A 21,348-nucleotide genomic window follows, 5' to 3' on the forward strand; every position below is an offset into this window, starting at 1 on the left:
TGAAGGTAAAAAATGTTATAAATCCAGTCACATCACATAGTCACAAGTGGATGGAAGACGCATTTTAATGTCGGCTTCAGAAGTGTTGCAGCGTGAATGAGCAGCCTGCCTTTTCTCTTCCTACTCACAATCAATTCCAGCTTTCTGCTCTGACAAATGTCAGCAGTTAATTTCACTCAGTGTTGGGCTCCGAAGTTGTTTGTTTTGTAATCTTTATTAATCCGGAACACTTCTCAGCTTTATTGACCCCTAATTGTTAGCAAAGGTTGCTGTGCAAAATAAAAGTTAGGGTGTTGTTTTTGTGTGTGTGTCTGAGTCAATGGCCACTTTATTAGCTACACCTGTACAATCTAATACAATCCAATACTGCAGCTTTGCCGTGAATTCTACTTTTCTGTTGGTAGAAAGGTGATAATGATGCTTCATGTTAATCATTGAGGTCATAGTGGGCGGTGGAGTCGTCCTGCAGTTTAGGAGCTGTTTCTGTTTGTTTTGGCCACACTGACAAAGAAACACTGAGACATGATAACCTTGTAAAAGTAGAATTCATGGCAGAGCTGCTGTGTTGGTTTACATTAGATTAGATTGAACAACCTAAGGTGTGTGTGTCTGTCGGAGCCTGTGGATCCTCATTTTCAGGAGCAGTAGGTAAATGAGTTGAGTTGGTTCTTGTCATCTTTCCGTATCATTGGTAGCCATATTGAATTGACTCAGGGTGACAGCGTGAGAACAGATTTATCTTTCAGGTCTTATAATGATAAAACATACATTTTTTGTTCACTCTGTTTTAAGTGAGGGGTGTGATTTTACTGTTTTCCCACTGAATACAGCAGTTTTTATGGAAGTTTCATCATTTGAAGCAACATTTTTATTTTATTTTATTTATTTTTTGTAGTGAATGAACACTCAGATAAACAACCCAGACAGTTTATTATAAAATTAGTATGAATTGTCTGTAAGAATCGGGGTAAAATACAATAGGATGTTTTCGTGTGGACACATTCTGCTTCTGTTTTCTTCACGGATTCATATTTGAGTAGATCGGTTGCTTTTAAGACTGCGATTGAGTGTTTCATGAGGATTTATTTTTGGAAAATGTATTTTAAACAAAGTTTTCTTGTTGTTTGTTGGATAAAGAGGCTGCGAATCCCAGATCTATATTTTTAATCTTCACATTACATTTGCATCCTCCAAAACCAATGAATTTTAAAAGGATTTTGCATCGAGAGTCTGGTATCACGATGTTAATAGCCACCGTGACCGGCAGTAAACAAAGAAATGGAGGAATTTCTATCACGTTTTAACACTGTTGTTCCCTCCAGACACATCCAGAGCCATTTTGTTTTATTATTTTATGCTCACAGTGTCAAGCAAAGGCTCTCATAGTGACAAACCTGAGGGTATAAAATACTTATGATATAATAACACTTTTATTGCGCTGTTACCCACATAGCAGCATTTCCCTTTGAGCTATAGTGGAGCTGTGGATGTGGACTGGATTTAACCTGACACCTTTGAGCAGGCATGTGTGATTGACACCTTTATCCTCCAGTCGACTATTTTTCCTGTCTGTTAACCCTGTTTGTGATCCCTTATGCCTTATTCCTGTACTAATTCCCTGATTATGGCTGGAGTGAGGAGATGCAGGAGGATACACTGACAGGAGTCGTACATAGAGGACAGAAAAGCATAGACACTGACTCTGTGTGTGGCTCTCTTGGCATCAGTGACTTCCTCCTTGACTACCTCCTTTTAACTCTCAGTTCCCTTTTTCTACTTTGTTTTAAATTAATTGTTTGGCATTTTGGGAAATACACAAATTCACTTCTTTGCTGAGAGTTAGATGAGAAGATTGAAACTAATTTTATTTGTATAGTGTATGTGAAAAATGAAGCTACTGCCAGCAGCTGTAAGCTTACAGTAGCATAAGACTGGAAAAGAGAGACATTTCGAGCTCGCCCTTGGACGTGCCTCTCGTTTCTAGTATTCATGCTCAGCTAACTTGCTGCTGGCCATAGCTGCTTATTGAATGGACAGACAGTAAAACGGTATGAATCGTATCATTCATCTCTCAGCAATAAAATTGAATAAGCATGCTTCGCACAATGTCAAACTCTTTCATTAAACCTAACTTTCAATGTAAGCCCTAAAGGAACGAGGGAAAAATCCACAGAAATCAGCCTTTGCTTAGCTCTGGTGTACCTACAGTAAACGAGTAAAACATCTGCAGACGTTGGTCAAAGAATACAGCCTGTTCACTGGTTACCGTCAAGAAAAAGCACATTTCAGTCAAGCTGCTGATAATCACTGGACAAGCTTTATTGTTGACTGAGCTTTCCTGCCTGTTTGCTTTCTGCTTTATAACTAAAATCCCCCCTCTAGTCCTTTAACCCTTTGCAAGTAACCCTTTTGTCTTTCCTAAGCGTGGTTAACCCTTTCCTCTTCCCACCCTACCCCTCCCTCTCCTTGCTCCTCTTCTGCCTCCAGGTCGGATGACAGCGACTCCTCGCTCTCCGAGGTGCTCAGGTAGAGGAACCGCGTCTGTCGCTCTCTGTTCTCCCATTTGCCTGTTAACTCATCTGGTGTCATCTCACCTTCGCTAGTAGTCAGTGGCTCGCCTGGTCTCTCCACCCTCCGCACAGACACCCACACACACACACACACACACACACACACACACACACACACACACACACTGCATTGATCCACAAGGTAAACCACCCACTGTTGTCTTTCTCTGTGGTGTTACTTGCACGAAAGACCTGAATGAACCTCATCACTTTTTTTAATCGGTACTAGGAAAATGCAAATAGACGTTTTAATGGTGCAAATATAACTTTAACTAAACCTCTCATAACTGATGAATCACCTGGATGTTCAATATGCTTGACCACCTCTTGAATATATGACTACAGTTTCTGTAGAGACTGCAACATGGTGCTGATGTTTGGAAATATATAACAGTTTTGATATGTGTCACGTGGTTGGCTCAAAGAATGGCAAGAGGGAAACTACCTCTAGTTTTTATAAGCATTAAAAAGATACTAATTTTGTAATTTAATTTGTTATTTGGTGCTGAGCTAGGTTCGCTGGCTATAACCTCATATTTAGCACACAGGCATAATAACAGTATCCATCTTCTCATCTGACTTGACAATAAAGACAGTAAGCTTATTTCCCGTAACGTCAAACTACTCCCTTGAAACAAATAGAATATAATTTATATAATAATGATAGAACAGAATTTTCTCCCCTTCTTCCTATTTTTGTGATTTTTTTTTTTTTCCACACACACAAATAGACGAACCTTTCACTGATGCCCTTATGTCTGTTTTTCTGTCTGCTGAAGAGTACACACTGATCTCCCTCCATGTTTTCATTAGTCTCCTGGTCTCTTGGTGCTTGGCCCTGCAACATCCATTAGCAGCTCTTACATAGTGCATAACACAGCACACTATGATATCTTCTGCAGACTCTGATAGATAGGAAACAATTTCTGCCATTTGGAGCAGAACACTGATGTAAGAAATAGAGTGCTGCATTAAAGTGTAGTAAGAACAACGTACATCCTTAGAGGTGAGAGAACCTGCATTAAAAGAAAGTGTTCAGAGTGTTTTAGTATAATGGTGTCCTGTAAGTCACGTGGTTTTGATAGTATATTAATGAAGTAAATGAATATATGTGTTTTAATTATTTGGTATTTATGTATTTAATTAACAAGAGTAATATAGTGAAAATAAAGTAACTAAAGAATTTCCTTTACCAGTAGCCTAACTGATGCCTTAATCATATAACATGATTGGCTGTACAGCCCTAAGAGTGATGAGGTTCATTCAGCTAAAACAGCGCTCCAACTTATTCTTCCCTTCTCAATTTATTGATAAATCATATGAATAAAACCATAATTTTTATGGTTTTCTCCTCTTTTTATCGAAGAAATGCCCTTTTTTCCTTCACCAGTCTGCAAATTGAATTGCACCACAAAGAGGGTGGGGAAAGATTGCATGTGTTGCCGTGTTCACTCCATGAATCTGCTATCACAGTCAGGTTTGCAGCTCTGCAGAAGCTGATAATGTGATAGTCGGTTTCCATCTTGTTGCATCTCTCCATTTACCCACATGTACCACAATCCTTTTCCCCGGACCTCAAAAGGCAATTGGCTGTGGAGATGCTGACCTGAGGGTCAGCTCCCACCTGAGTGGTAGAGAACGGATGCTGCATGCGGTGATGTTGACGTCTTAGGACGCTGTGCTGCAGTTTATTTTTGAGTTCAAGGCCGCTTTGGAGTTTGGCCTTCAAGGCTGTGGCTGTTGTTAACAATTGTTTTGAGCTTATTCTGTGCAAGTTGGTTTTTTCCTTTTTTGTTTTGTGACATTTGGCAGACATGCATGCAGTCTTTTGTACTGGCTGGTGATTGACAGTCTTTGATTTTGGTTGGCATTTTTTGCACTGTAAAAACAAGTTTCACTCAGAGTATGGTTTAGTGTTTAATTTTTTATTTGACGTGTGTATTTGTGTTTCTGTTTTCACACCGGGACATCAGTGTACATGTGGGCACAGAAGAGAAGCACTGACAAGTTTCAAGTGCACACTTTTGTATTTTGCTCACTCTGTGCACAAACAAATCTGTCCCAAGTTTTGTGTGTAATCACAAATTCTCTTTTCCCTCCTCACATCCACTGGCTCTCTCTCTCTCACAGTTTTTGCTTTGTACCTCACTCTTTCACATGCACATACACACTAACCACCTCTCAAGTTATTAGGAAGCCCACCAGGGACCAATTTTCCCACATTCCTCCCTCTTCTTCTCACCCTCTCCCTGCTCTGTCTCACTCTGCTGACTGCTCTCCAGGCACTCTGGGACTCTGGCCTGTCACTGGGACGTAGATTGGGAGGGTGGGAGGGGGGTAGTGGTTCACCAAGAGATTGAGTGAACGTAAGAAAGAAGGAAAAGCTGTGTGTGTTTGTGTATATGAGTGTATTTGTGTGTGAGAAAGACAGAAATACAGGTTGAATAGGTAAGTTGTAAGTGTTTTGTAATGCCTTAATTAGGCAGATCCACAATAAAGAGAACAGAGGTACTGTAGAGGGAAGTGGGGACAGACCAGAGAGAGGGAGCAGGTGGGCTTAAACCAACAGAAATGTGTGATTGTGGTTGTTTACGCATGCATGCATGCGTGTGTGTAATTGTAGAGGAGTAAGTAATCTTGTATTCACAGGTTTGTATGGGTTTGTATTGTAATGACAAGAAGTTCGTGTTATCTGTGTCTGACAATGCATACATCTCTAGATATGTGGAAAGAATGTGTGATACTCATGACAGTGACTCTACATGTGTGATCTTCAGGGGAGTGATCAATCCCATCGGGGGTGTGAAGGGTGGTAGGACGGCACCCTTGCAGTGCATTTCTGTAGCCGAGGGCCATTCAAAGCCGGTCTTGTGTGTCGATGCTACAGACGAGCTGCTGTTCACTGGATCAAAAGGTACACACACCACTCAGTGTGTTGTTAGCAGTTCCTTTAGAGGGCTTTTCACATAAGCCTTAAATTACAGTGTACAGTGTGCTGCAGTGGATTGGTTTGTGAAATAATCCTTTTATAACATATAGCACTACATGTGCCAATTGAAAGCTCCCTAAAACAGACCTTATTAAATTCAAATGAACAGGCTGACTGGACGTTCTGCCATGCCAAAACAATGAAATCATTAATGCACTACTTTAAATGTTTGGAAATATGCTTCTTCACTGAAAGATTAAAAAAATTTGATACCTCTCCAGCACTTGGGTTAAGTATGAGGCTGTAACCGGGAAGCGATTTGCTTAGCCTTGCATAAACACTGTAAACATGGGGACAGCTAGTAGTTTGGCTCTGTTCAGTGGTATAGTTGTATGTGATTTGTTCAGTCCTTGCAAAAAGCTAAGTGTAAAAAGATTTTTACAGAGTAATTAAAGTGAATTCCCGTGGGGGAACTCCTTATTTTCCTCCTCCAGATCGTACCTGTAAGATGTGGAACCTGGTGACAGGTCAGGAGATTGCCACCCTCAAAGGCCACCCCAACAACGTGGTGTCAGTCAAATACTGTCCCGCCTCCTGTCTGCTCTTCTCCGTCTCCACCTCATACATCAAAGTGTGGGACATTCGCGATTCTGCCAAGTGTATCCGCACGCTCACGTGAGTTTCCTCCCTTCTGCTGGCCGGATGAAATGACTGTTTGGAGCTGTTAGGTAATAGCAGCTTAAGAGATATTTGATTGAACAGATTAAGGGATCTGCTTTTCTGTTCACTGATGTGTTGCAAGTTGCAGAAAAGTGACAAATTAAATCATGAACAGTTTCATGTCAGACGCATCTAGAGGAAACTGCAGAAATGCAGCTTGCTACACCTCCATTCCCACCTGTTTTTAATTTGTTTCTTATCTGTCCCCCAGGTCTTCAGGGCAGGTGGTTTCAGGCGATGCGTGTGCGGGCACCACCACCCGCACAATAACCTTTGCACAAGGCGAATGCCAGATAAACCAGATCGCCCTCAATGTGTCAGGATCTGTGCTCTACGCTGCTGCTGGGAACACTGTTCGCATGTGGGACCTCAACAGGTAAATCTATCACTCATTAATTTATTCATAGATTTATTTATTCATTGAACCGCTCATCCAGTTATTGATTAAAGTTTTCAGATCATTCATTCATGCATTAATATATTCATTCATTAATTCTATTAATTCTACTGATGTTTAGTTCTCACAATCTCTGGTGCATTTATGCAGTTAGGTTCTTTACAGACACCTCTGAATTATTTTATACATGGATGTAGTTTTATATTTTCACTTGTCAGATGTTAATTAACTAGGAAACTGATTAACATCTGAGAGGAGAGATTAAAGGAAATGAAAATGAATCGCAGCAACCCAGTACAGGTGACGCAAAGCATGAACATGTACATGTTTTCTACAAGGAACGCATTTCTGACGTTCACTAGCTGTGTGGTCTTTTGCTCTGTTTTTGTGTCTAGAGGCAAATGATTTAAGTATTGGACCAGACAGTTTTATGCTGAGAGTCTCAGACCGATTTAATGATGCATAAGAACCCCCTGGAAATGAAAAATGAATGCATTAAACATTTCTTCAGTATCATTTCTGCCTATGGCATTGCTGTGTCGCAGTGATTTTACAGCACTCACGAGGTGGAAAGTGATTTCATTCAGTGTAACAGGCACCTTGAAAATCTTAGCAAGTGATGAATTTCTAAGACCTTTGATTCTCCTCTTTTGATGCTTGTTTTTACGTGTGTGTAGGATGCAAGCGATGGGGAAGCTGACAGGCCACATTGGCTCCGTGATGTGTCTGACAGTGGGGCAGTCTCTGCTGGGCAAAGACCAAGTCATCACAGGCTCCAAAGACCATTACGTCAAGGTACCTAACACGCTCATATTTACACCAGATACTGTGTCAGAGAGTCAAATTCCAACTGTGATCACACCTTTTTTTTTTTACTTCTCCTTCGTTTTCTCACCTCAGGTGTTTGATGTAGCAGAGGGAACTCTGGGTAACATAGGTCCAGCGCACAACTTTGAGCCTCCGCATTATGACGGTATCGAGTGCTTGGCTGTGCAGGGAGATGTGCTGTTCAGCGGGTCGAGGGACAACGGCATTAAGAAATGGGACCTGGAGCAGCAGGAGCTCACACAGGTCCGCTAGTGTTTTAAAATGATGTGTTGCTCATGACATTGAGTGCCTACAGGTAGAAACATGGAGAGACCAATGATCTCTGAGGCCATTAATTCACAATGGTTTGATTCTTATCATCCAGTGAGCAAATCTAGTCTTTCCATGTGATGTATGCAGTGCAGCTAGAGGGCCAATAATGAGGGCTTTGCTAGCTTATTGTGGTAAGTTCCTTCCTGTCAGTGATAATAACTAAATCAAACAACAGCTCCATTGCAGCTCTAGTGGACAGTCGTCCATTATGAGATTGACAGAAAATGTGAGAATTTGTTGTTTTGCTCATAATATATTGTTGCAAATATAATTTTTCCTGCAGTGACACATATGTTAAAGAAACACCCACTGTGTCGATACCAGTAGAGTCTTGATTTTACTCGTTATCCAACCCTGGCTCAGCTGTGACAGTGAATAGCTGTGCTGCCGGTGGAGTGCTCAGTCGGTGGACAGCTTCCTGGCACTGGTGCTCTATTCATGTCTTGTTTTACCCAGTGTTTGCTCTGTGGAAACAGTCAACAAAGTGTCGCCATGTGTAATGTGGCAGAAAAGCACTGTGTCAACATCAGGGCGCTAGAGCCCACACCCATCGCATCCACAGGTACTACAGAGGAAAGTCATGGTGTGTGTGTCTGTGTCAGTGTATGCCAGTGCTGACTGCTGCGAATACGCGTGTGTACCCTCTGCTGCATATGTTAATAATGCATAATAGTACACCTCGTGGGCGGATGTGGCTTACTCATTTGCATGCACAGTAATATCCATATTAAGCAGCACATTGTCAAGTTATTTTTCAAGTTCTATTGAGCATTTGTTTATCAGAACAGACTAAACCAGAACATAAGACATTATTATTATTTCCATTCAAAGGCCGAATTAAATGAACACAGTGGGTGTTGTGGTCTGTGGCATATGACCTCAACCTCAGTTGAGAAGCAGCCAGCCAAATCCACTTTACAGCCTCTCTAACTCAGTGGTCTTATTATGTAATAGGATCAAATTGTGGCTTAGGGTATAATAGAATATATTACAGTTGACTCTGAAACTCTGCTTTCTCCAGGATTGCTGCTGCAAGCTGTTCTGTTCTGACCCTGCTGTTAAAATGCACTCGCCATAGGGCGTTTCTTGCGGGAATATGTGAAGCAATTTGTTTATAATTGCCCAACACTAGAGTTTTGTGATTCCCAGTTGCTTGATAAATATCTTAATATACCTTCAAAAAAAAAAAAATTCAACTCTATGTGTTTTTTACTGTTTTTTGTCTTTTGACTTGCTTATTCCAACAATTTGGTGTTGCTCTCCATGCAGTGTTGGAAATGATTAACACATTTTTTATACACTAGTGTAAAGTTGTTGCAGATATTGAGGTTGATATGATGTATGTGAGAACTTTTCCTTTATTTTTATAGTTGCTATTTCCTATTTACAGCTCCTACTTCACTCCAAACCAACATTAGAGGGGTTATAGCTGCCTTTTTGCATTCAATAAGCATTTTTCAAACTTCTCTGGCGTATAGATCAAAATGGAGTTCAAATGTTGGCATTTGATAGTGAAATAATCTGTTCACATAAGGCAAAAAGATAGTGGTCACATGTTAAACGGTGCAATAGAATGAAACAGAAAGATATTTAGTTTTCAAGTCTGTCTAATGAGAGTGTAATATGCATCGCCTACAGTCACTGGTCTGCTCACAGGTTAAAAAGGACGGAGCAACTGTGACTAAAGGATGATGGAGAATAGAGGCCGACTAATACTTTGAGATCAGTGCCAAAAATGATAATGGATGAGAGTAAAAAAAAAAACCTATATTAGAAATAATTATAAATCTATAATGTGTTCATTCTTACATAGAGAAGCAGAGGACCTCGATGTTCTTTTAACAATTGTGACCAAGATGAACTGCTGCCAATAAAACGGTAATAGGCTAATATTGGACGTTATGTTGAGCCAGCCTAATTATCATAGTCTATCTCTAATAGCTAATGGACAAAACTGACAAAAATCATTTTGTTAGTGGCATTTATGACCAGAAGAGATGCAACACATCAGTTTTATGCAAAAAGGGCATTTCAGTAAATGAGGCTTCTTCACATCATACATCTACAGGTTGATTCTGCTTTTTGTCAACATTATAGTCTGTCGGACAGCAAAGTAACCAACAGCTTACCTTTTCTAAATGTGTAGTACAAGAACGAGAACATGCAAATACAAGATTTGATATTGTTTCGAGGATCATGCAACTACTGAGTCATGCTGTTAAAACACCCCTGTTTATACAAAGCAATGTTATATCTGCACCAGATTATGTGGTGTAGAGTAAATTATAGCCCTTGGGATAATGTCACTCATAATATTTCAGTCGCTCTTGGCTTTAACTATTGTTCAGTGAGAATCACTTAACAGAAAAAGACAGTGAGCTCTGTTTAAGGATTAAATTACCTTCAGGAAGGACGGCAACAGAAGAATAAAACCTTGTTTTTATTATACATTTATGTTTCTTTGTTTAAGATCCTAGGACATTTTGACAAAATAGATTGATTTTATAACTTACAGCTAAAACAAACTAGAGAAGATGGGCAGACTGGTTCAACCGTTTACTGGGACATTGGTCTGCAGTTGAATCATATAAACAAAAAGTGTAGAGTAAAATTTTGATAAAACTTTTTTGTCTGTGTGTTTGTTATGTATTTAAGGCACCGAGTATTTGGACTGATTATGTTAAACATCTTTCCTCTGGTATTGTTCACACAGTTTTCTCCTGAATTCAGTGTAGAAATTATGTATATCCAAAAAAAAAAAAAACAAAAAAAGAACATATTACCATGCAGAAGTTATTTGTCAGTGTGTTATAGTTTGTTCCTCGCGGCAGAAGCTGCGGGAACAATTAAATCACTACAAAAATAGCAGTGCTTTTTGAGCTAAAGGGCTCCAGGGACTTTTGGATCTCTGAATATTTTTTATGATGGCAAAATAAAATAAACTGCTTCATATTATGTATTTGTTTGCAAAGTCAAAGCTCGTGTAGAGAATAGGGCTGCCCTTTGGGCTGAATTAACTTCTTAATTCCTCACAGCCTTGGTTTGTTTATTTTTCTTGCGTTGCTTTTTTTAAACAGAGGATCAGGATCATGTCAGAGTGACTGTCTTCACAACCTGTTTTTAATTTAGGAGTCATGTTTGAAGCCATTGTAAAGCACTGACAACATATGAGCTAAGAAAAACGACTGGATTGAGTCTATATATAGTTTTAGTGAGTCTCACGCCATTTCTGCACTTATATGTTGCCTAGCAACCACGTGCATCTCCCACTCAAGAAATATGCAGCATTACTGATTTTTACACATTAAGAAACATTTATGTTCATATAAACTGCTATTTTAGGAACCCGACAGCCCACTCTGAGTGTTCCTAAATTGTTATTCTGTAGTATATTTTACAGATTCGTCCTCTGACCCTTAAAGTGTCTCTGCCTTGACTCCACAGCAAATTCCTAATGCCCACAAGGACTGGGTGTGCGCCCTGGCATACGTCCCGGGCCGCCCTATGTTGCTGAGCGGCTGTCGAGGCGGCATGCTGAAGGTGTGGAATGTGGACAACTTCACCCCCATAGGGGAGGTCAGAGGTCACGAGAGCCCCATTAACGCCATATGTACTAATTCAAGACAGATCTTCACTGCATCCAGGTAAAAACCAAGTGCTGTTGTGCTCTGCTATTATTAATCACACTTTCACTTGTAGTACCGTCCTGTAAATAGAAGTGTCCATCAAGTTTTATTCATCTTCTTCCTTCTATGTTGTACGTGGGCATGTGGGTTTATTTTAAGTCACTCCCACATACTTGCAATACAATAATACTACAATTAGAATTAATCTGTTGCTGAAAATAAGAAACAGCACTGTGTAAGTGATAAAAACTAATGGTGTTTCAAGTTGCCTATTGCCATTTTTAAAATATGAAACTAAATGTATAATATACATTTCTTGAAAAAGATTTTATATCTTTATGAATGAGTGGATGAGAGGCTGAGTGGAAAGTATATTGTTGGGTTTTGGCAAATTGGAAAACATAAAACTATCAGAATAGTGCGAACTAGTCAGGTTTGTGTTTGTTTGATTGGGTTTGGAGGTTCAGAACCTGTGAACAAACTAGAATGTGCAGAGAGAGGAAATGTCAGGCTTTTAACGAACCCTGTCCTTTTTTTTTCCAACATCAAATGCTGGGTTATGATTCATACTTGCTTCATCACATGCATTAATGTGCAGATGTGTGTCTTGACTGGTGTTGTTCAGAATGGCTTCTTTTAAATCCTGTTTTTCTGACATGCTGTAATGTCATGTACTGTATTTACTTGTTTGTGTGTGTCTGTGAGTGCGACTTACTGTGGTGTCTGTCTTCTCAGTTAACTGGTGGGTTTTCACTGAAGGTGATTAACCATCTGCTCCCTCTTCTTTCTGTCTTCTCTCCCTCTGACTCTTCTCTTTACTCATCGCATTGTGTTCTTCTGTTACTTTGTCTATGGGAAACTCTGCGTTCCTCCTCTCCTCCTGTTGGACACCCTTACCTTCCTGTTCCTCCTCTACTCCCACCTTCCTCTTATGGACACCAGTGACTGCAGGGTGAAGTTGTGGAGCTATGTGCCAGGCTTGACCCCGTGTCTTCCTCGAAGGGTCCTGGCCATCAAGGGCCGAGCCACCAGCCTCCCATGAATGCCTCTTCTCTGCTCACCAACCCTCCCCTCCTCTGGTACACTCTTAACTAATTTCCACTTTCTTTCCCTGTTGTGTTTCTTTACCCCTCTTCCTTTACCTCAGTGGTACAGTATCTACTTCTATCTTCTTTTTCATTTTTGCTCTAATTCTTCTATCGTCCTTTTCTAATGTTTTATCTTTTTCGAATTCTGCTCTGTTTCCACAGTTTTTCTTAAATGGTTGCAGGTTAATTTGCTGAGACAAACAGCTTCTCTTTCACTGAACACTGACTCACAAGGGTCCGCTCAGAATAACTTTTATTTTTCCCATGTGGGCAAGTCAAATTTGACTGCTGCACTAATAGCTCTGCTAAATTATTTTTTAGAAATATGCTTATTTATTTATTTTTGCAAAGAGTTTGATGAGAAGTTCCATGCTGCGCGTCTTCTTCTTCAGTTTTTTATGTGGCGGATGTTGGCAAACAACTTATGTGCATTATTACGACATTGAATTATAGATCTGACTGATTCTTATTCTTGTGTAAATCCTCTTACTAAGTCATTTTTTTTCACAAAAATGTAAATATAGCTCTAAAACCCCATGTGTCTTGAATTAAATTAGAAGTTTCCATAACTTCAAACTTTATGCAATCTTTTTCCAATTATCTTTTAAGCTCTAGTCTTTCCTGCCGATACTGAGGATACTGCATAATTACATGTTCAGCTGTTTCTACTATATATGTTGGAGAAAGGAAGATAATAACTTGTTAATCAGTAATGTTCAGGGGTGCCGGGTGGTGGGTTGGATTTTTTGTGTCTGGTCAGATCTAGGTTCGCTGTTAATGCTCCAGTAACTGCCTGCTGGTTGCAGCTTCTTAAGTGTTCCCATCTATCTCTGGTCAAGAAAGACTAATTCTCTTGGGGTTTAAAATCATTTGACGTATTTGTCCAAATATCAAACCATTTTTTTAACATATTCACCAGCACCTTGTAGACACAGTCCACTCAGTTGACATTTAATACTAGTCAAACCAAGTAAAGCCATTTTCTTAAACCTCGTGTTAATTAACTATTAATTATTGGTTTCATTGGACGCTCGACTAGCTTCCCCCTCTTAGTCCTGTCGAACTGAAACATCTAAACAGAACAGTTAACACAATTAACAGAACTAAAATAATCAATACACATGTCAGAATGATTATTCAGTTTGTAATACCTTTACAGACCCAGGAATCAAAACTTTTACAAGTCCTGTACAAATAGACAAATACATATAATTTTTTTTTTTTTACATCAGTTTTCATTTTACAACTGTATAGAGTTTAAATAGTAATATGCTGCATTTCAACTTCACTTCCACAGTTTGCCATTCCATAATTGATTTGTACAAGGTGTTATGACTGTGGGAATGTGCGTGAAGGTGAAAATTAAATTACCTGGTCAGCTGGGAGTAGAGTTGTGGGCACGTTGATTCGATTTATGAGTTATGAATCATATTTAGTTCCATGCTTTTCTGTGAGGTTGGAGAGATGTTTTTTTTTTTCTACTGACACTGTGGAGAAGGGCCTTTAATGAACTGTGTGTGTGTGTGTGTGTTGGCATATGTGTGTCAGGGGAACTTTGAAGTCAGTGCGTGATGTACAATGGGTTGTTTTGAAAAGGAAGACTGCCTGATTGATGTTCTGTTATTTTCTCCTTTTGTTGTGTTCTCCTTGCTTCCCTGTGCTCATCATCCCACCTCTTTCTCTCTCTATCTCCAGCGACAAGACAGTGAAGATCTGGCTGTCAAAGGTGTTGAGGAAGAGGTGACATCCGAAGTGACTGTGATTCCTTTGTCAGCCATCTTGCTGCAACTTCAGCCACTGATATGTGACCTGCTCGCTTCTACCAATGAGATGTGACACTGAAATCACAGTTTCCAAGGCAATCGAGGTGTTCTTTGTCATGATCAAATGACAAAGCAGGGGTACAACATTTTTCGAAGGCAAAAAAACCCAAAACAAACAAAACTATTTGCCTTTTAGATTTTTTTTACTGCCAATTTAAAAGTGCCATTCTGGGGTGATCCTGCTTGGACAAGATAAACCGAATCTTCCCAGCCGTGGATACACAAGGGCAGCACAGTACAGTTTCTCTCCTGACATGAAATCATACAAAGCCTGGTATTAAAAGGAAAAAAGTGTCCTTCTGTTCTTTCACTGAAGTTTCAGAATCCTTGTGGATCAGAAATTAATTCGCTCAAAGACATATATCAACGTAATGAAAGTCAAAGGGGGACCCTAGAGAAGTGCTTTTGTCACATATTGAACCTCTGTTCTTCAATCAAAATGGTGCTCATTACCACTGTGGACACATTGTGTGGCTATCGTGGTGGATCATCACTAAATAACTGCTGATCCTGACTAGACATCCCTTCAAGATCTAACCTACAACCATCTCTTGATGCATTGTACTTCAGCAACACTCTCTTGAAGTCCCCACTTCTCTCAGTGTACAGTACCACTGAAACTTTACCCTGTTCAAGTCGTGTTAAGTTTTTTTTTATGACTCTTGCTAATTTATTATTTTCCCTACCTCAGTTGTTTTGGACTTTGGCACGAGGTGGGAGGGAACATTTTTACGGGTCTCCGTGTATAAACACCTGGTGCTCGACATTTTGAAGTCTTCATTTAATGCCTGGCTCTTCATCTCTGTGTGGATGTGTCCTCTGTGGCCCTTTGGCTATCAGACTGTCTAGCTGCTGACCTTGCAAACAGCAAAGCACACATCCAGTAGCACAACTAAGGTAGCACCGGCCCCGGAGGATCTGACTGGATCGAATTAACAGCTCTGTAAACTGGCGAAAATAAGAAACACCCCTGCAGATGCACATGACACAAACAGTCCATATCCTAAGTACCCACTCCTCACACATTTGTGAGTCAGGTACTCCACTGAGGCCAAAGTGCCAGATCATTATACTGTACAGTATTTGGCCCCTGCCTGCCATTTGACTGCCACGCAAATGGTAATGGGAGCCCTGCCAGATTCCCCCCGCCTGCTTCGAGCTCCTCTCTGATCTTTAAGGTTAGCGAGGTTAGTGATCAGACTGACCACTGTTGTTGATGAGTCCACCTCCTCCCCAACTGCAGAACTTCTCCGGGAAGACAATTTAATTAGAGCGCTCATCGCTCTACTGGCTGCTTTTCAAGCAAGATTACTTGGGTGAAAGTAAGTCATAACTGAGAGGGTTTTCTTATTAAAATCCACTTTTCTTCCACCCACTATTTGCTGCTACATTTAAAGACAGGAAGAAACTTCTTGTTGCATGTGCACTGATGCTCAAATCTGTTTATGTGGCAACATGTACAGTATATGTGCACAGGCTGCGGACACAGACACAGATTGTATCCGCAGTCTGTGGAAGATTTCTGGGGATGTTTTGGTTGTCCATCTTGCCTGATGGGTCCTGGCATCCCTCGCCGTGTTGATTTGGTGTAACTTTAATCAAATAACTTAAGTGTCAGTTAAGTTATCTCTGTTGTCCTTCTACGTTCAGATAACAAGCAAACCCATCACTTTCTGTTTTTGAACTCGGGATTTCTTGTATCCCTTTAAAAGTACATACAGCATTTAAAAGCTGCTAGTCAAGCAGTACAGACGTTTTACCACATTATAAAAACATAATTAATGTCCGTTTGTATCACAAAATCACGGTTAAGTTTTCATGTGTTAAAGAAAAAAGAATAGTTTGCAACTTGTGCACTTTTAAAAGACCCATTAACAAATATGTAGTTTAATTAAACAAAGCTTGGATCATGAAACAGCAGTCATCAGCAGGTGCTGAAGTTTATACTTTGGGCAAATTCTCCTTTAACAAGTTTATGTGTACTGCTCATCTCTGTTTCCAACACGAGTTTCACTTTCCAAAAGCAATGATGTGGATTTTGGTTTTGTAGGTTATGAATGCAAAGGTGTGGACAGAGGTTTGTTGAAGTGTTGTTGGTTTTTAATATTTCGCTATGCTCAGAAACTCAGGTAATTGTTGAAGGATAAGATTAGTCATGCTTTAGTCGTCACTTGACGCTGTGAATTTGGGTAGCTCTTAGAATCGACCAAATGCCTTGTTTGAGAATTTTCTTTTGTTACTTTGAGAAAAAAGGTACTATCAGTGCATCATCTTTTTCGCAAAGCACTCAGTTTCATGTTTTGCATTTCATTCTCTTTAATCATTATCAGCGTGCTTTTCTGTACTAAATGTACACATCTTAAATTGTGTATCTTCCCACTGTAGCCAAAGCTGAAATTCTTTGAACTCTGAGAAGATATGCACTCTTTTATGGCCATAATGACTTGTTTAAAATATGTATAAAGTGTGGTATTTGTATAATAGTTTGGATTGAGCGGTACGTAAAGTGGTCAGTAGGGAAATTAATCTGTATGACCTAACTGGTTGTATACTTGGGTCAGACCCCACTGGGCCCTTCGCTGTACACTATGTATTTATCTTTATTCTGTGCCAAATTGCCAAACGGACCTTGCTCACCAACGTGATGGTGTGTTTCATTAGATAACAATGCTAACACAGGCTTTAAGGCTTTTTTCACTCATCCACACTCTGTAACTTATTGCTATAGAAGATGTAGTACTGTAGCTTTAGGCACTCTCTTGGGTGCCATATGCTTGTAAATTTGCTAAAGGATGCACAGTGGTACTCATCGGTTGATTGGACATCTCAGAACATTGCTGTTCAGTGGGCAATTTCTATGTATATTGCCAATCTTAATATTAATAAATACACCCGGCTGGACTGACTATCAAAAGGATTTGGTTGTTTGTTGGTATTCTGAAGATTGGCTGTCAATAAATGATGCATACAATTTGTTACAAAAATGTAAAGAATGTTTCTCAAAAGATGCTTTGCTGGCAGATTTATTACAGCCAGACAGAAACCCTAAATTATTATCTGGCCTTGGTTCAGCCCCACCCAGATTGGGCCCCAAGCACTGAGGTAGCATTTCAGCTGATGCCAGCACCACTTCATTACTTGATCGAGTGTAAATAAGTGTGTCATACCGTTTGTAATATTACAGCAGAGATTCAGTCGAGTTAAACTGACTTTTTTTTTTTTTCCATCAGTCTAATCTCTGCAAGTTAAGGTTCACTTGCACTTTGGAAAATGAACACTGCTGTGAATACTTTACAAGCTGTTTTCCACATATTTATTAAGCCTAGTTTCTGACTTAAGTTTACAAAAAAAAACAAAAAAAACAACAAGGCTTACACCACTGAAATTGTACTGAAAAGAATGAATCTGTTTAGCTCAATAGTAGGTTTAGGATTCATCACGTTAGTGCTGATACAATATGTAAGATAACAGTAAGATGTAAGACAAAGACAGTCCCCAGTATGTCCCTGCCTCTAAATCCCCCTATCTTATACTAAGAAGTGTTAGTTGAGAATGAGAATTTTCACTTTGACTGAGCAGCCCTAGCCTCTTATTTCCCTGGTTGTTTGCTGGCATTCAGGCCTTTTTCTTAATATTACTGACCACAAACAAGTCATATTACTCTATGACGGATATAATCGGAGACCCATGATGACAGGATCTAACATTAATCAGTTTCCCCTGCAACAGTAAACTACAGAAAATCCTACCTGATGAAATGTCCTATTAGAAAAGGATATTGTCACACTTGTATTAGAGAAGATTTGATTCAAGATGTATGAAGTCAATGGTGAAAGTGAAGGTCCAAAGAAAATTCATAATTTATTGGCCGATATTAACGTTTTCCTGTAAGGAGTTCAGATTGAGTTTGATAAATACACCCCTCCAGTCCTGAATAGATGCACCAGCCGGTGAAATGTTGTCTAGCCAAGCATGGAGAAAAATGTCCTTTATAGGTTCCTGTAGCTCCTATTAGCATCTAGTTTAGAATGTAAATGTTATCGACCAAAGCTAAAAATCACTTGAACAGCTGATATTTTGTTCAGTCGTTGAAGCCGCTATGTGTGAAATCCATAACTTCTGATTTTGGTGCCTCCCAGTGGTAGTTTTAAACAGACAATGTGGGTGAAGCAACGTGCACAGCGGTGTCACCCACAGATCTCACCACGGAGTAAACTGACCATTTGCTAATCCCTGCCAGCCTTAGTTACTGTTGCTACGCCTGCCAGGTTTTCCATCCTCACACAGCGCATATTTATAATATGCTGTGTGATAATTTCACAGTAAATCTCAAAACAAGTTACCAAAAGCAGCTTTCTACTATAGAAAAGCCTCCTTGGACAAGAGCATCAGTATTTAAATGTATTTAACCACTGCTTGTCCTTTGCAAAGTGAGACGTATCTTCATCAGAGAAAATCTAAGTAATAACCATCCATTTGTGATTTGGTTCTTTGTTGGTATACGTAGAATGATAGTCAACAAATAATGTTTAAAACATACCCAGTTCTTCACTTAGTTTACAAAGACATACAGTTCATGAGTCTCATACAAGGCGTCAACCACTGACATTGTACTGTTAATATTGCAGTATCTAAGGTTAGAGTCAAGACATTAAAATACAGTTCCAAAGTCCCTGTTTTCTTATTTGAAATGACTTTGATGAATTTGGAAATTGTAAAGTAACTTAATACATTGTTTGCCTGAAATATGTTAACCCAAAAAAAAAAAAAAAAAAAAACTAATTAAAAAACACAGGACAGAGCAGTGGAGGTTTTATAATCCCACATAAAAATGTTGTTAATAATAATATGACCTTTGGAATGAATGCAGGGATACTTCTATTGGTAGCAAGAGCGTTAATGAAACAAGCTAACATACGTCAGTCTCTCTGTATGTAAAGTGTTGCCCCCTACACACCCTTGCAGTCTGCCTGGCTGCCTTTACTATGGTTGGACAGTAGCTGTTGAGGGGCAGGGCTTAGCAAATGCTCATTTGGCTGAAAGCAACATGTCGATGTAACAGGGAAAACAAAAATGTAACATACAATGTGTCGTGGCTTTAATCAGTCTGTCTTTTGACTGATACTGATGAGACCAGTGAGTCAAGCTGCCTGTGAAACTGATTGTGCAGTTACCACCTTTAGCACTTCCCACCCAGCACAGCTTAACCATCTTATGACTACCCAGGACAGAAACCTGAGGAGTCAGCATCTCAGCTTCAGCCTCGTGCCTCAGCCAACAGGCCTTACTGCCTTAAAGGAACAGAATGTGTGTGTAGGACATTGATAATCATTCACCTTCTGTCCTGCATCTGGAACAGATGTATTCAGAGGATTGTAGATTGTCCTACAGGACGTCTCTGCTTGCTTTATCATTATGGCTAAAAAGACTTTCAACTTTGCCTCGGGCTGCTGAGGGATGGGATTCGCTTTTAGACACAGTCAAGAGCGCACTTTACTGCTCTGCTGTTGGCAGTGAATCACTACCACACACCAACATGCTGCCTGTCTGCAGCTGCTCAAGTAGTTTTTCCTCCAGGTGTGTGTGTGTTGTCATATTGAACTCACTTGTGGTAGTAAAATGTCTGTCAAATATGTACTCATGGGACATAAATGCAGGGTCAAAGGTCATTTGTGCCTTTTATTGCACAGACTACTCCCTCTTATGAGTGTAAATGTGTGTACAGTTTTTTTTTTATACACAACAGCGTGCATGTTACCAAGCCATGTAAAATATGTGAACTGTAAATAATGTAAATACATATTTAATGGAGGATCCAACATTCCCTCAAAAAAATAAATAAGTTGAAAACAACTGTCTTTCTTGTTTTCTGGTGTGGTATATTTACTGAAATGCAACAACCCGAATCAGATTTTATTGTATATTGACTTTTTTATAGGTAGTTCGGGTCACTTTTTAATGAAACTGATAAATGTGTCTTTTGTTTTGAGCAGCTGGATGCATAAAACAACAGCGGTAGGTATTTTTCACTATTTTACTGACATTTTATAAACCAGCTGAAAGATTAATGTGCATATTCATTTTAAATAAAAATAATCATGCAGAGCCAGTTTTGCCCATAAATAAAAATCAGATCGTACTTGTTTATCTGACAAAGATGTTTTTTCTAAGAACTATGTCTTTTTTTTATTTAATGATTGGGCTTGTTATAACGCAGCACTTGACTCCTGCATTCTTTTGTCTGATATTAATAGCAAAGGAGCTAAAGAAATTCTTAGCTTACAGAAGAACAAAAAGTTTAAAGGTCACTCAGCCTAAACAAACAGGTTATAAGGGATGAGCTGCAGGCATTTTTTTGTTTTCATCCAGATGCACTTTTTTCTCCCCCTGGGTAGGAGACAGCTACAGGCTCGACTCATACATCTTCATTTCCTTTGCAAACTCTGATCATTAACTTGTGTCGGGCTGCGCTTGTCCTAGCCGCGACGGGTGGCACAAGCACTGTGATGTACGATGGCCATTACCGCTGCCGAGGAGGCAAAAACAATTTGAAGATGCCACTCACAAACAAATAAACATCCATTCACAAACCATGTCATGTCCCTGCTGTATGTGTTCCATCTGCTCTCTCCATATAATAAATGTATGAAATCTCATTTGTTGTGTTCGTTTGGTTACGCTACAACGCTCCAGTAGGTCTGTTCTTACCTGCTGCTCCATCAGTCTTACTCTATCAATCACTCTGTAACTACAAAAATCTGTTTGAAATTGAGCCAAATACACTACGATAACAGTAAACGTCCCATATTCATTATGTTTACTGGTGAATGAACTAAAATAAATTCACCTCCAGCATTAAATGTGAAAATATTGTTATTTAGTAAACATTGAAATCTCAGTGTATCACCTGGTCATTCTGTCACTTTTCACAGTCCACAGACAAATATATTAACGCACTGTTTTGCAGAGGCTGTGATGAAATTTGATACAGATCATCCACTGCGGATGAATTGTAATAATGTTGGTGATACGCTGAGGTTTTATTGCATGCCATC

At 39.6% G+C, this 21,348-nt stretch overlaps 1 protein-coding gene across 2 annotated transcripts in view; it reads left to right on the top strand.

The window, feature by feature from the left end:
- Positions 1-19,071, top strand: part of kif21b (kinesin family member 21B) — a 53,041-nt gene extending 33,970 nt beyond the window's left edge. For both annotated transcript variants that reach the window (XM_026347359.1, XM_026347360.1), the window contains exons 27-33: positions 5,348-5,484; positions 5,994-6,174; positions 6,431-6,595; positions 7,294-7,411; positions 7,517-7,687; positions 11,201-11,400; positions 14,166-19,071. In XM_026347359.1, the coding sequence (XP_026203144.1) occupies positions 5,348-5,484; positions 5,994-6,174; positions 6,431-6,595; positions 7,294-7,411; positions 7,517-7,687; positions 11,201-11,400; positions 14,166-14,214 (1,021 nt within the window). In that variant the 3' untranslated portion in view covers positions 14,215-19,071. The remainder of the gene's footprint in view (positions 1-5,347; positions 5,485-5,993; positions 6,175-6,430; positions 6,596-7,293; positions 7,412-7,516; positions 7,688-11,200; positions 11,401-14,165) is intronic.
- Positions 19,072-21,348: the final 2,277 nt, after the last annotated feature.

The sequence above is a fragment of the Anabas testudineus genome, chromosome 5 (genome assembly GCF_900324465.2).
Source record: "Anabas testudineus chromosome 5, fAnaTes1.2, whole genome shotgun sequence".
Lineage (NCBI taxonomy): Eukaryota > Metazoa > Chordata > Actinopteri > Anabantiformes > Anabantidae > Anabas > Anabas testudineus.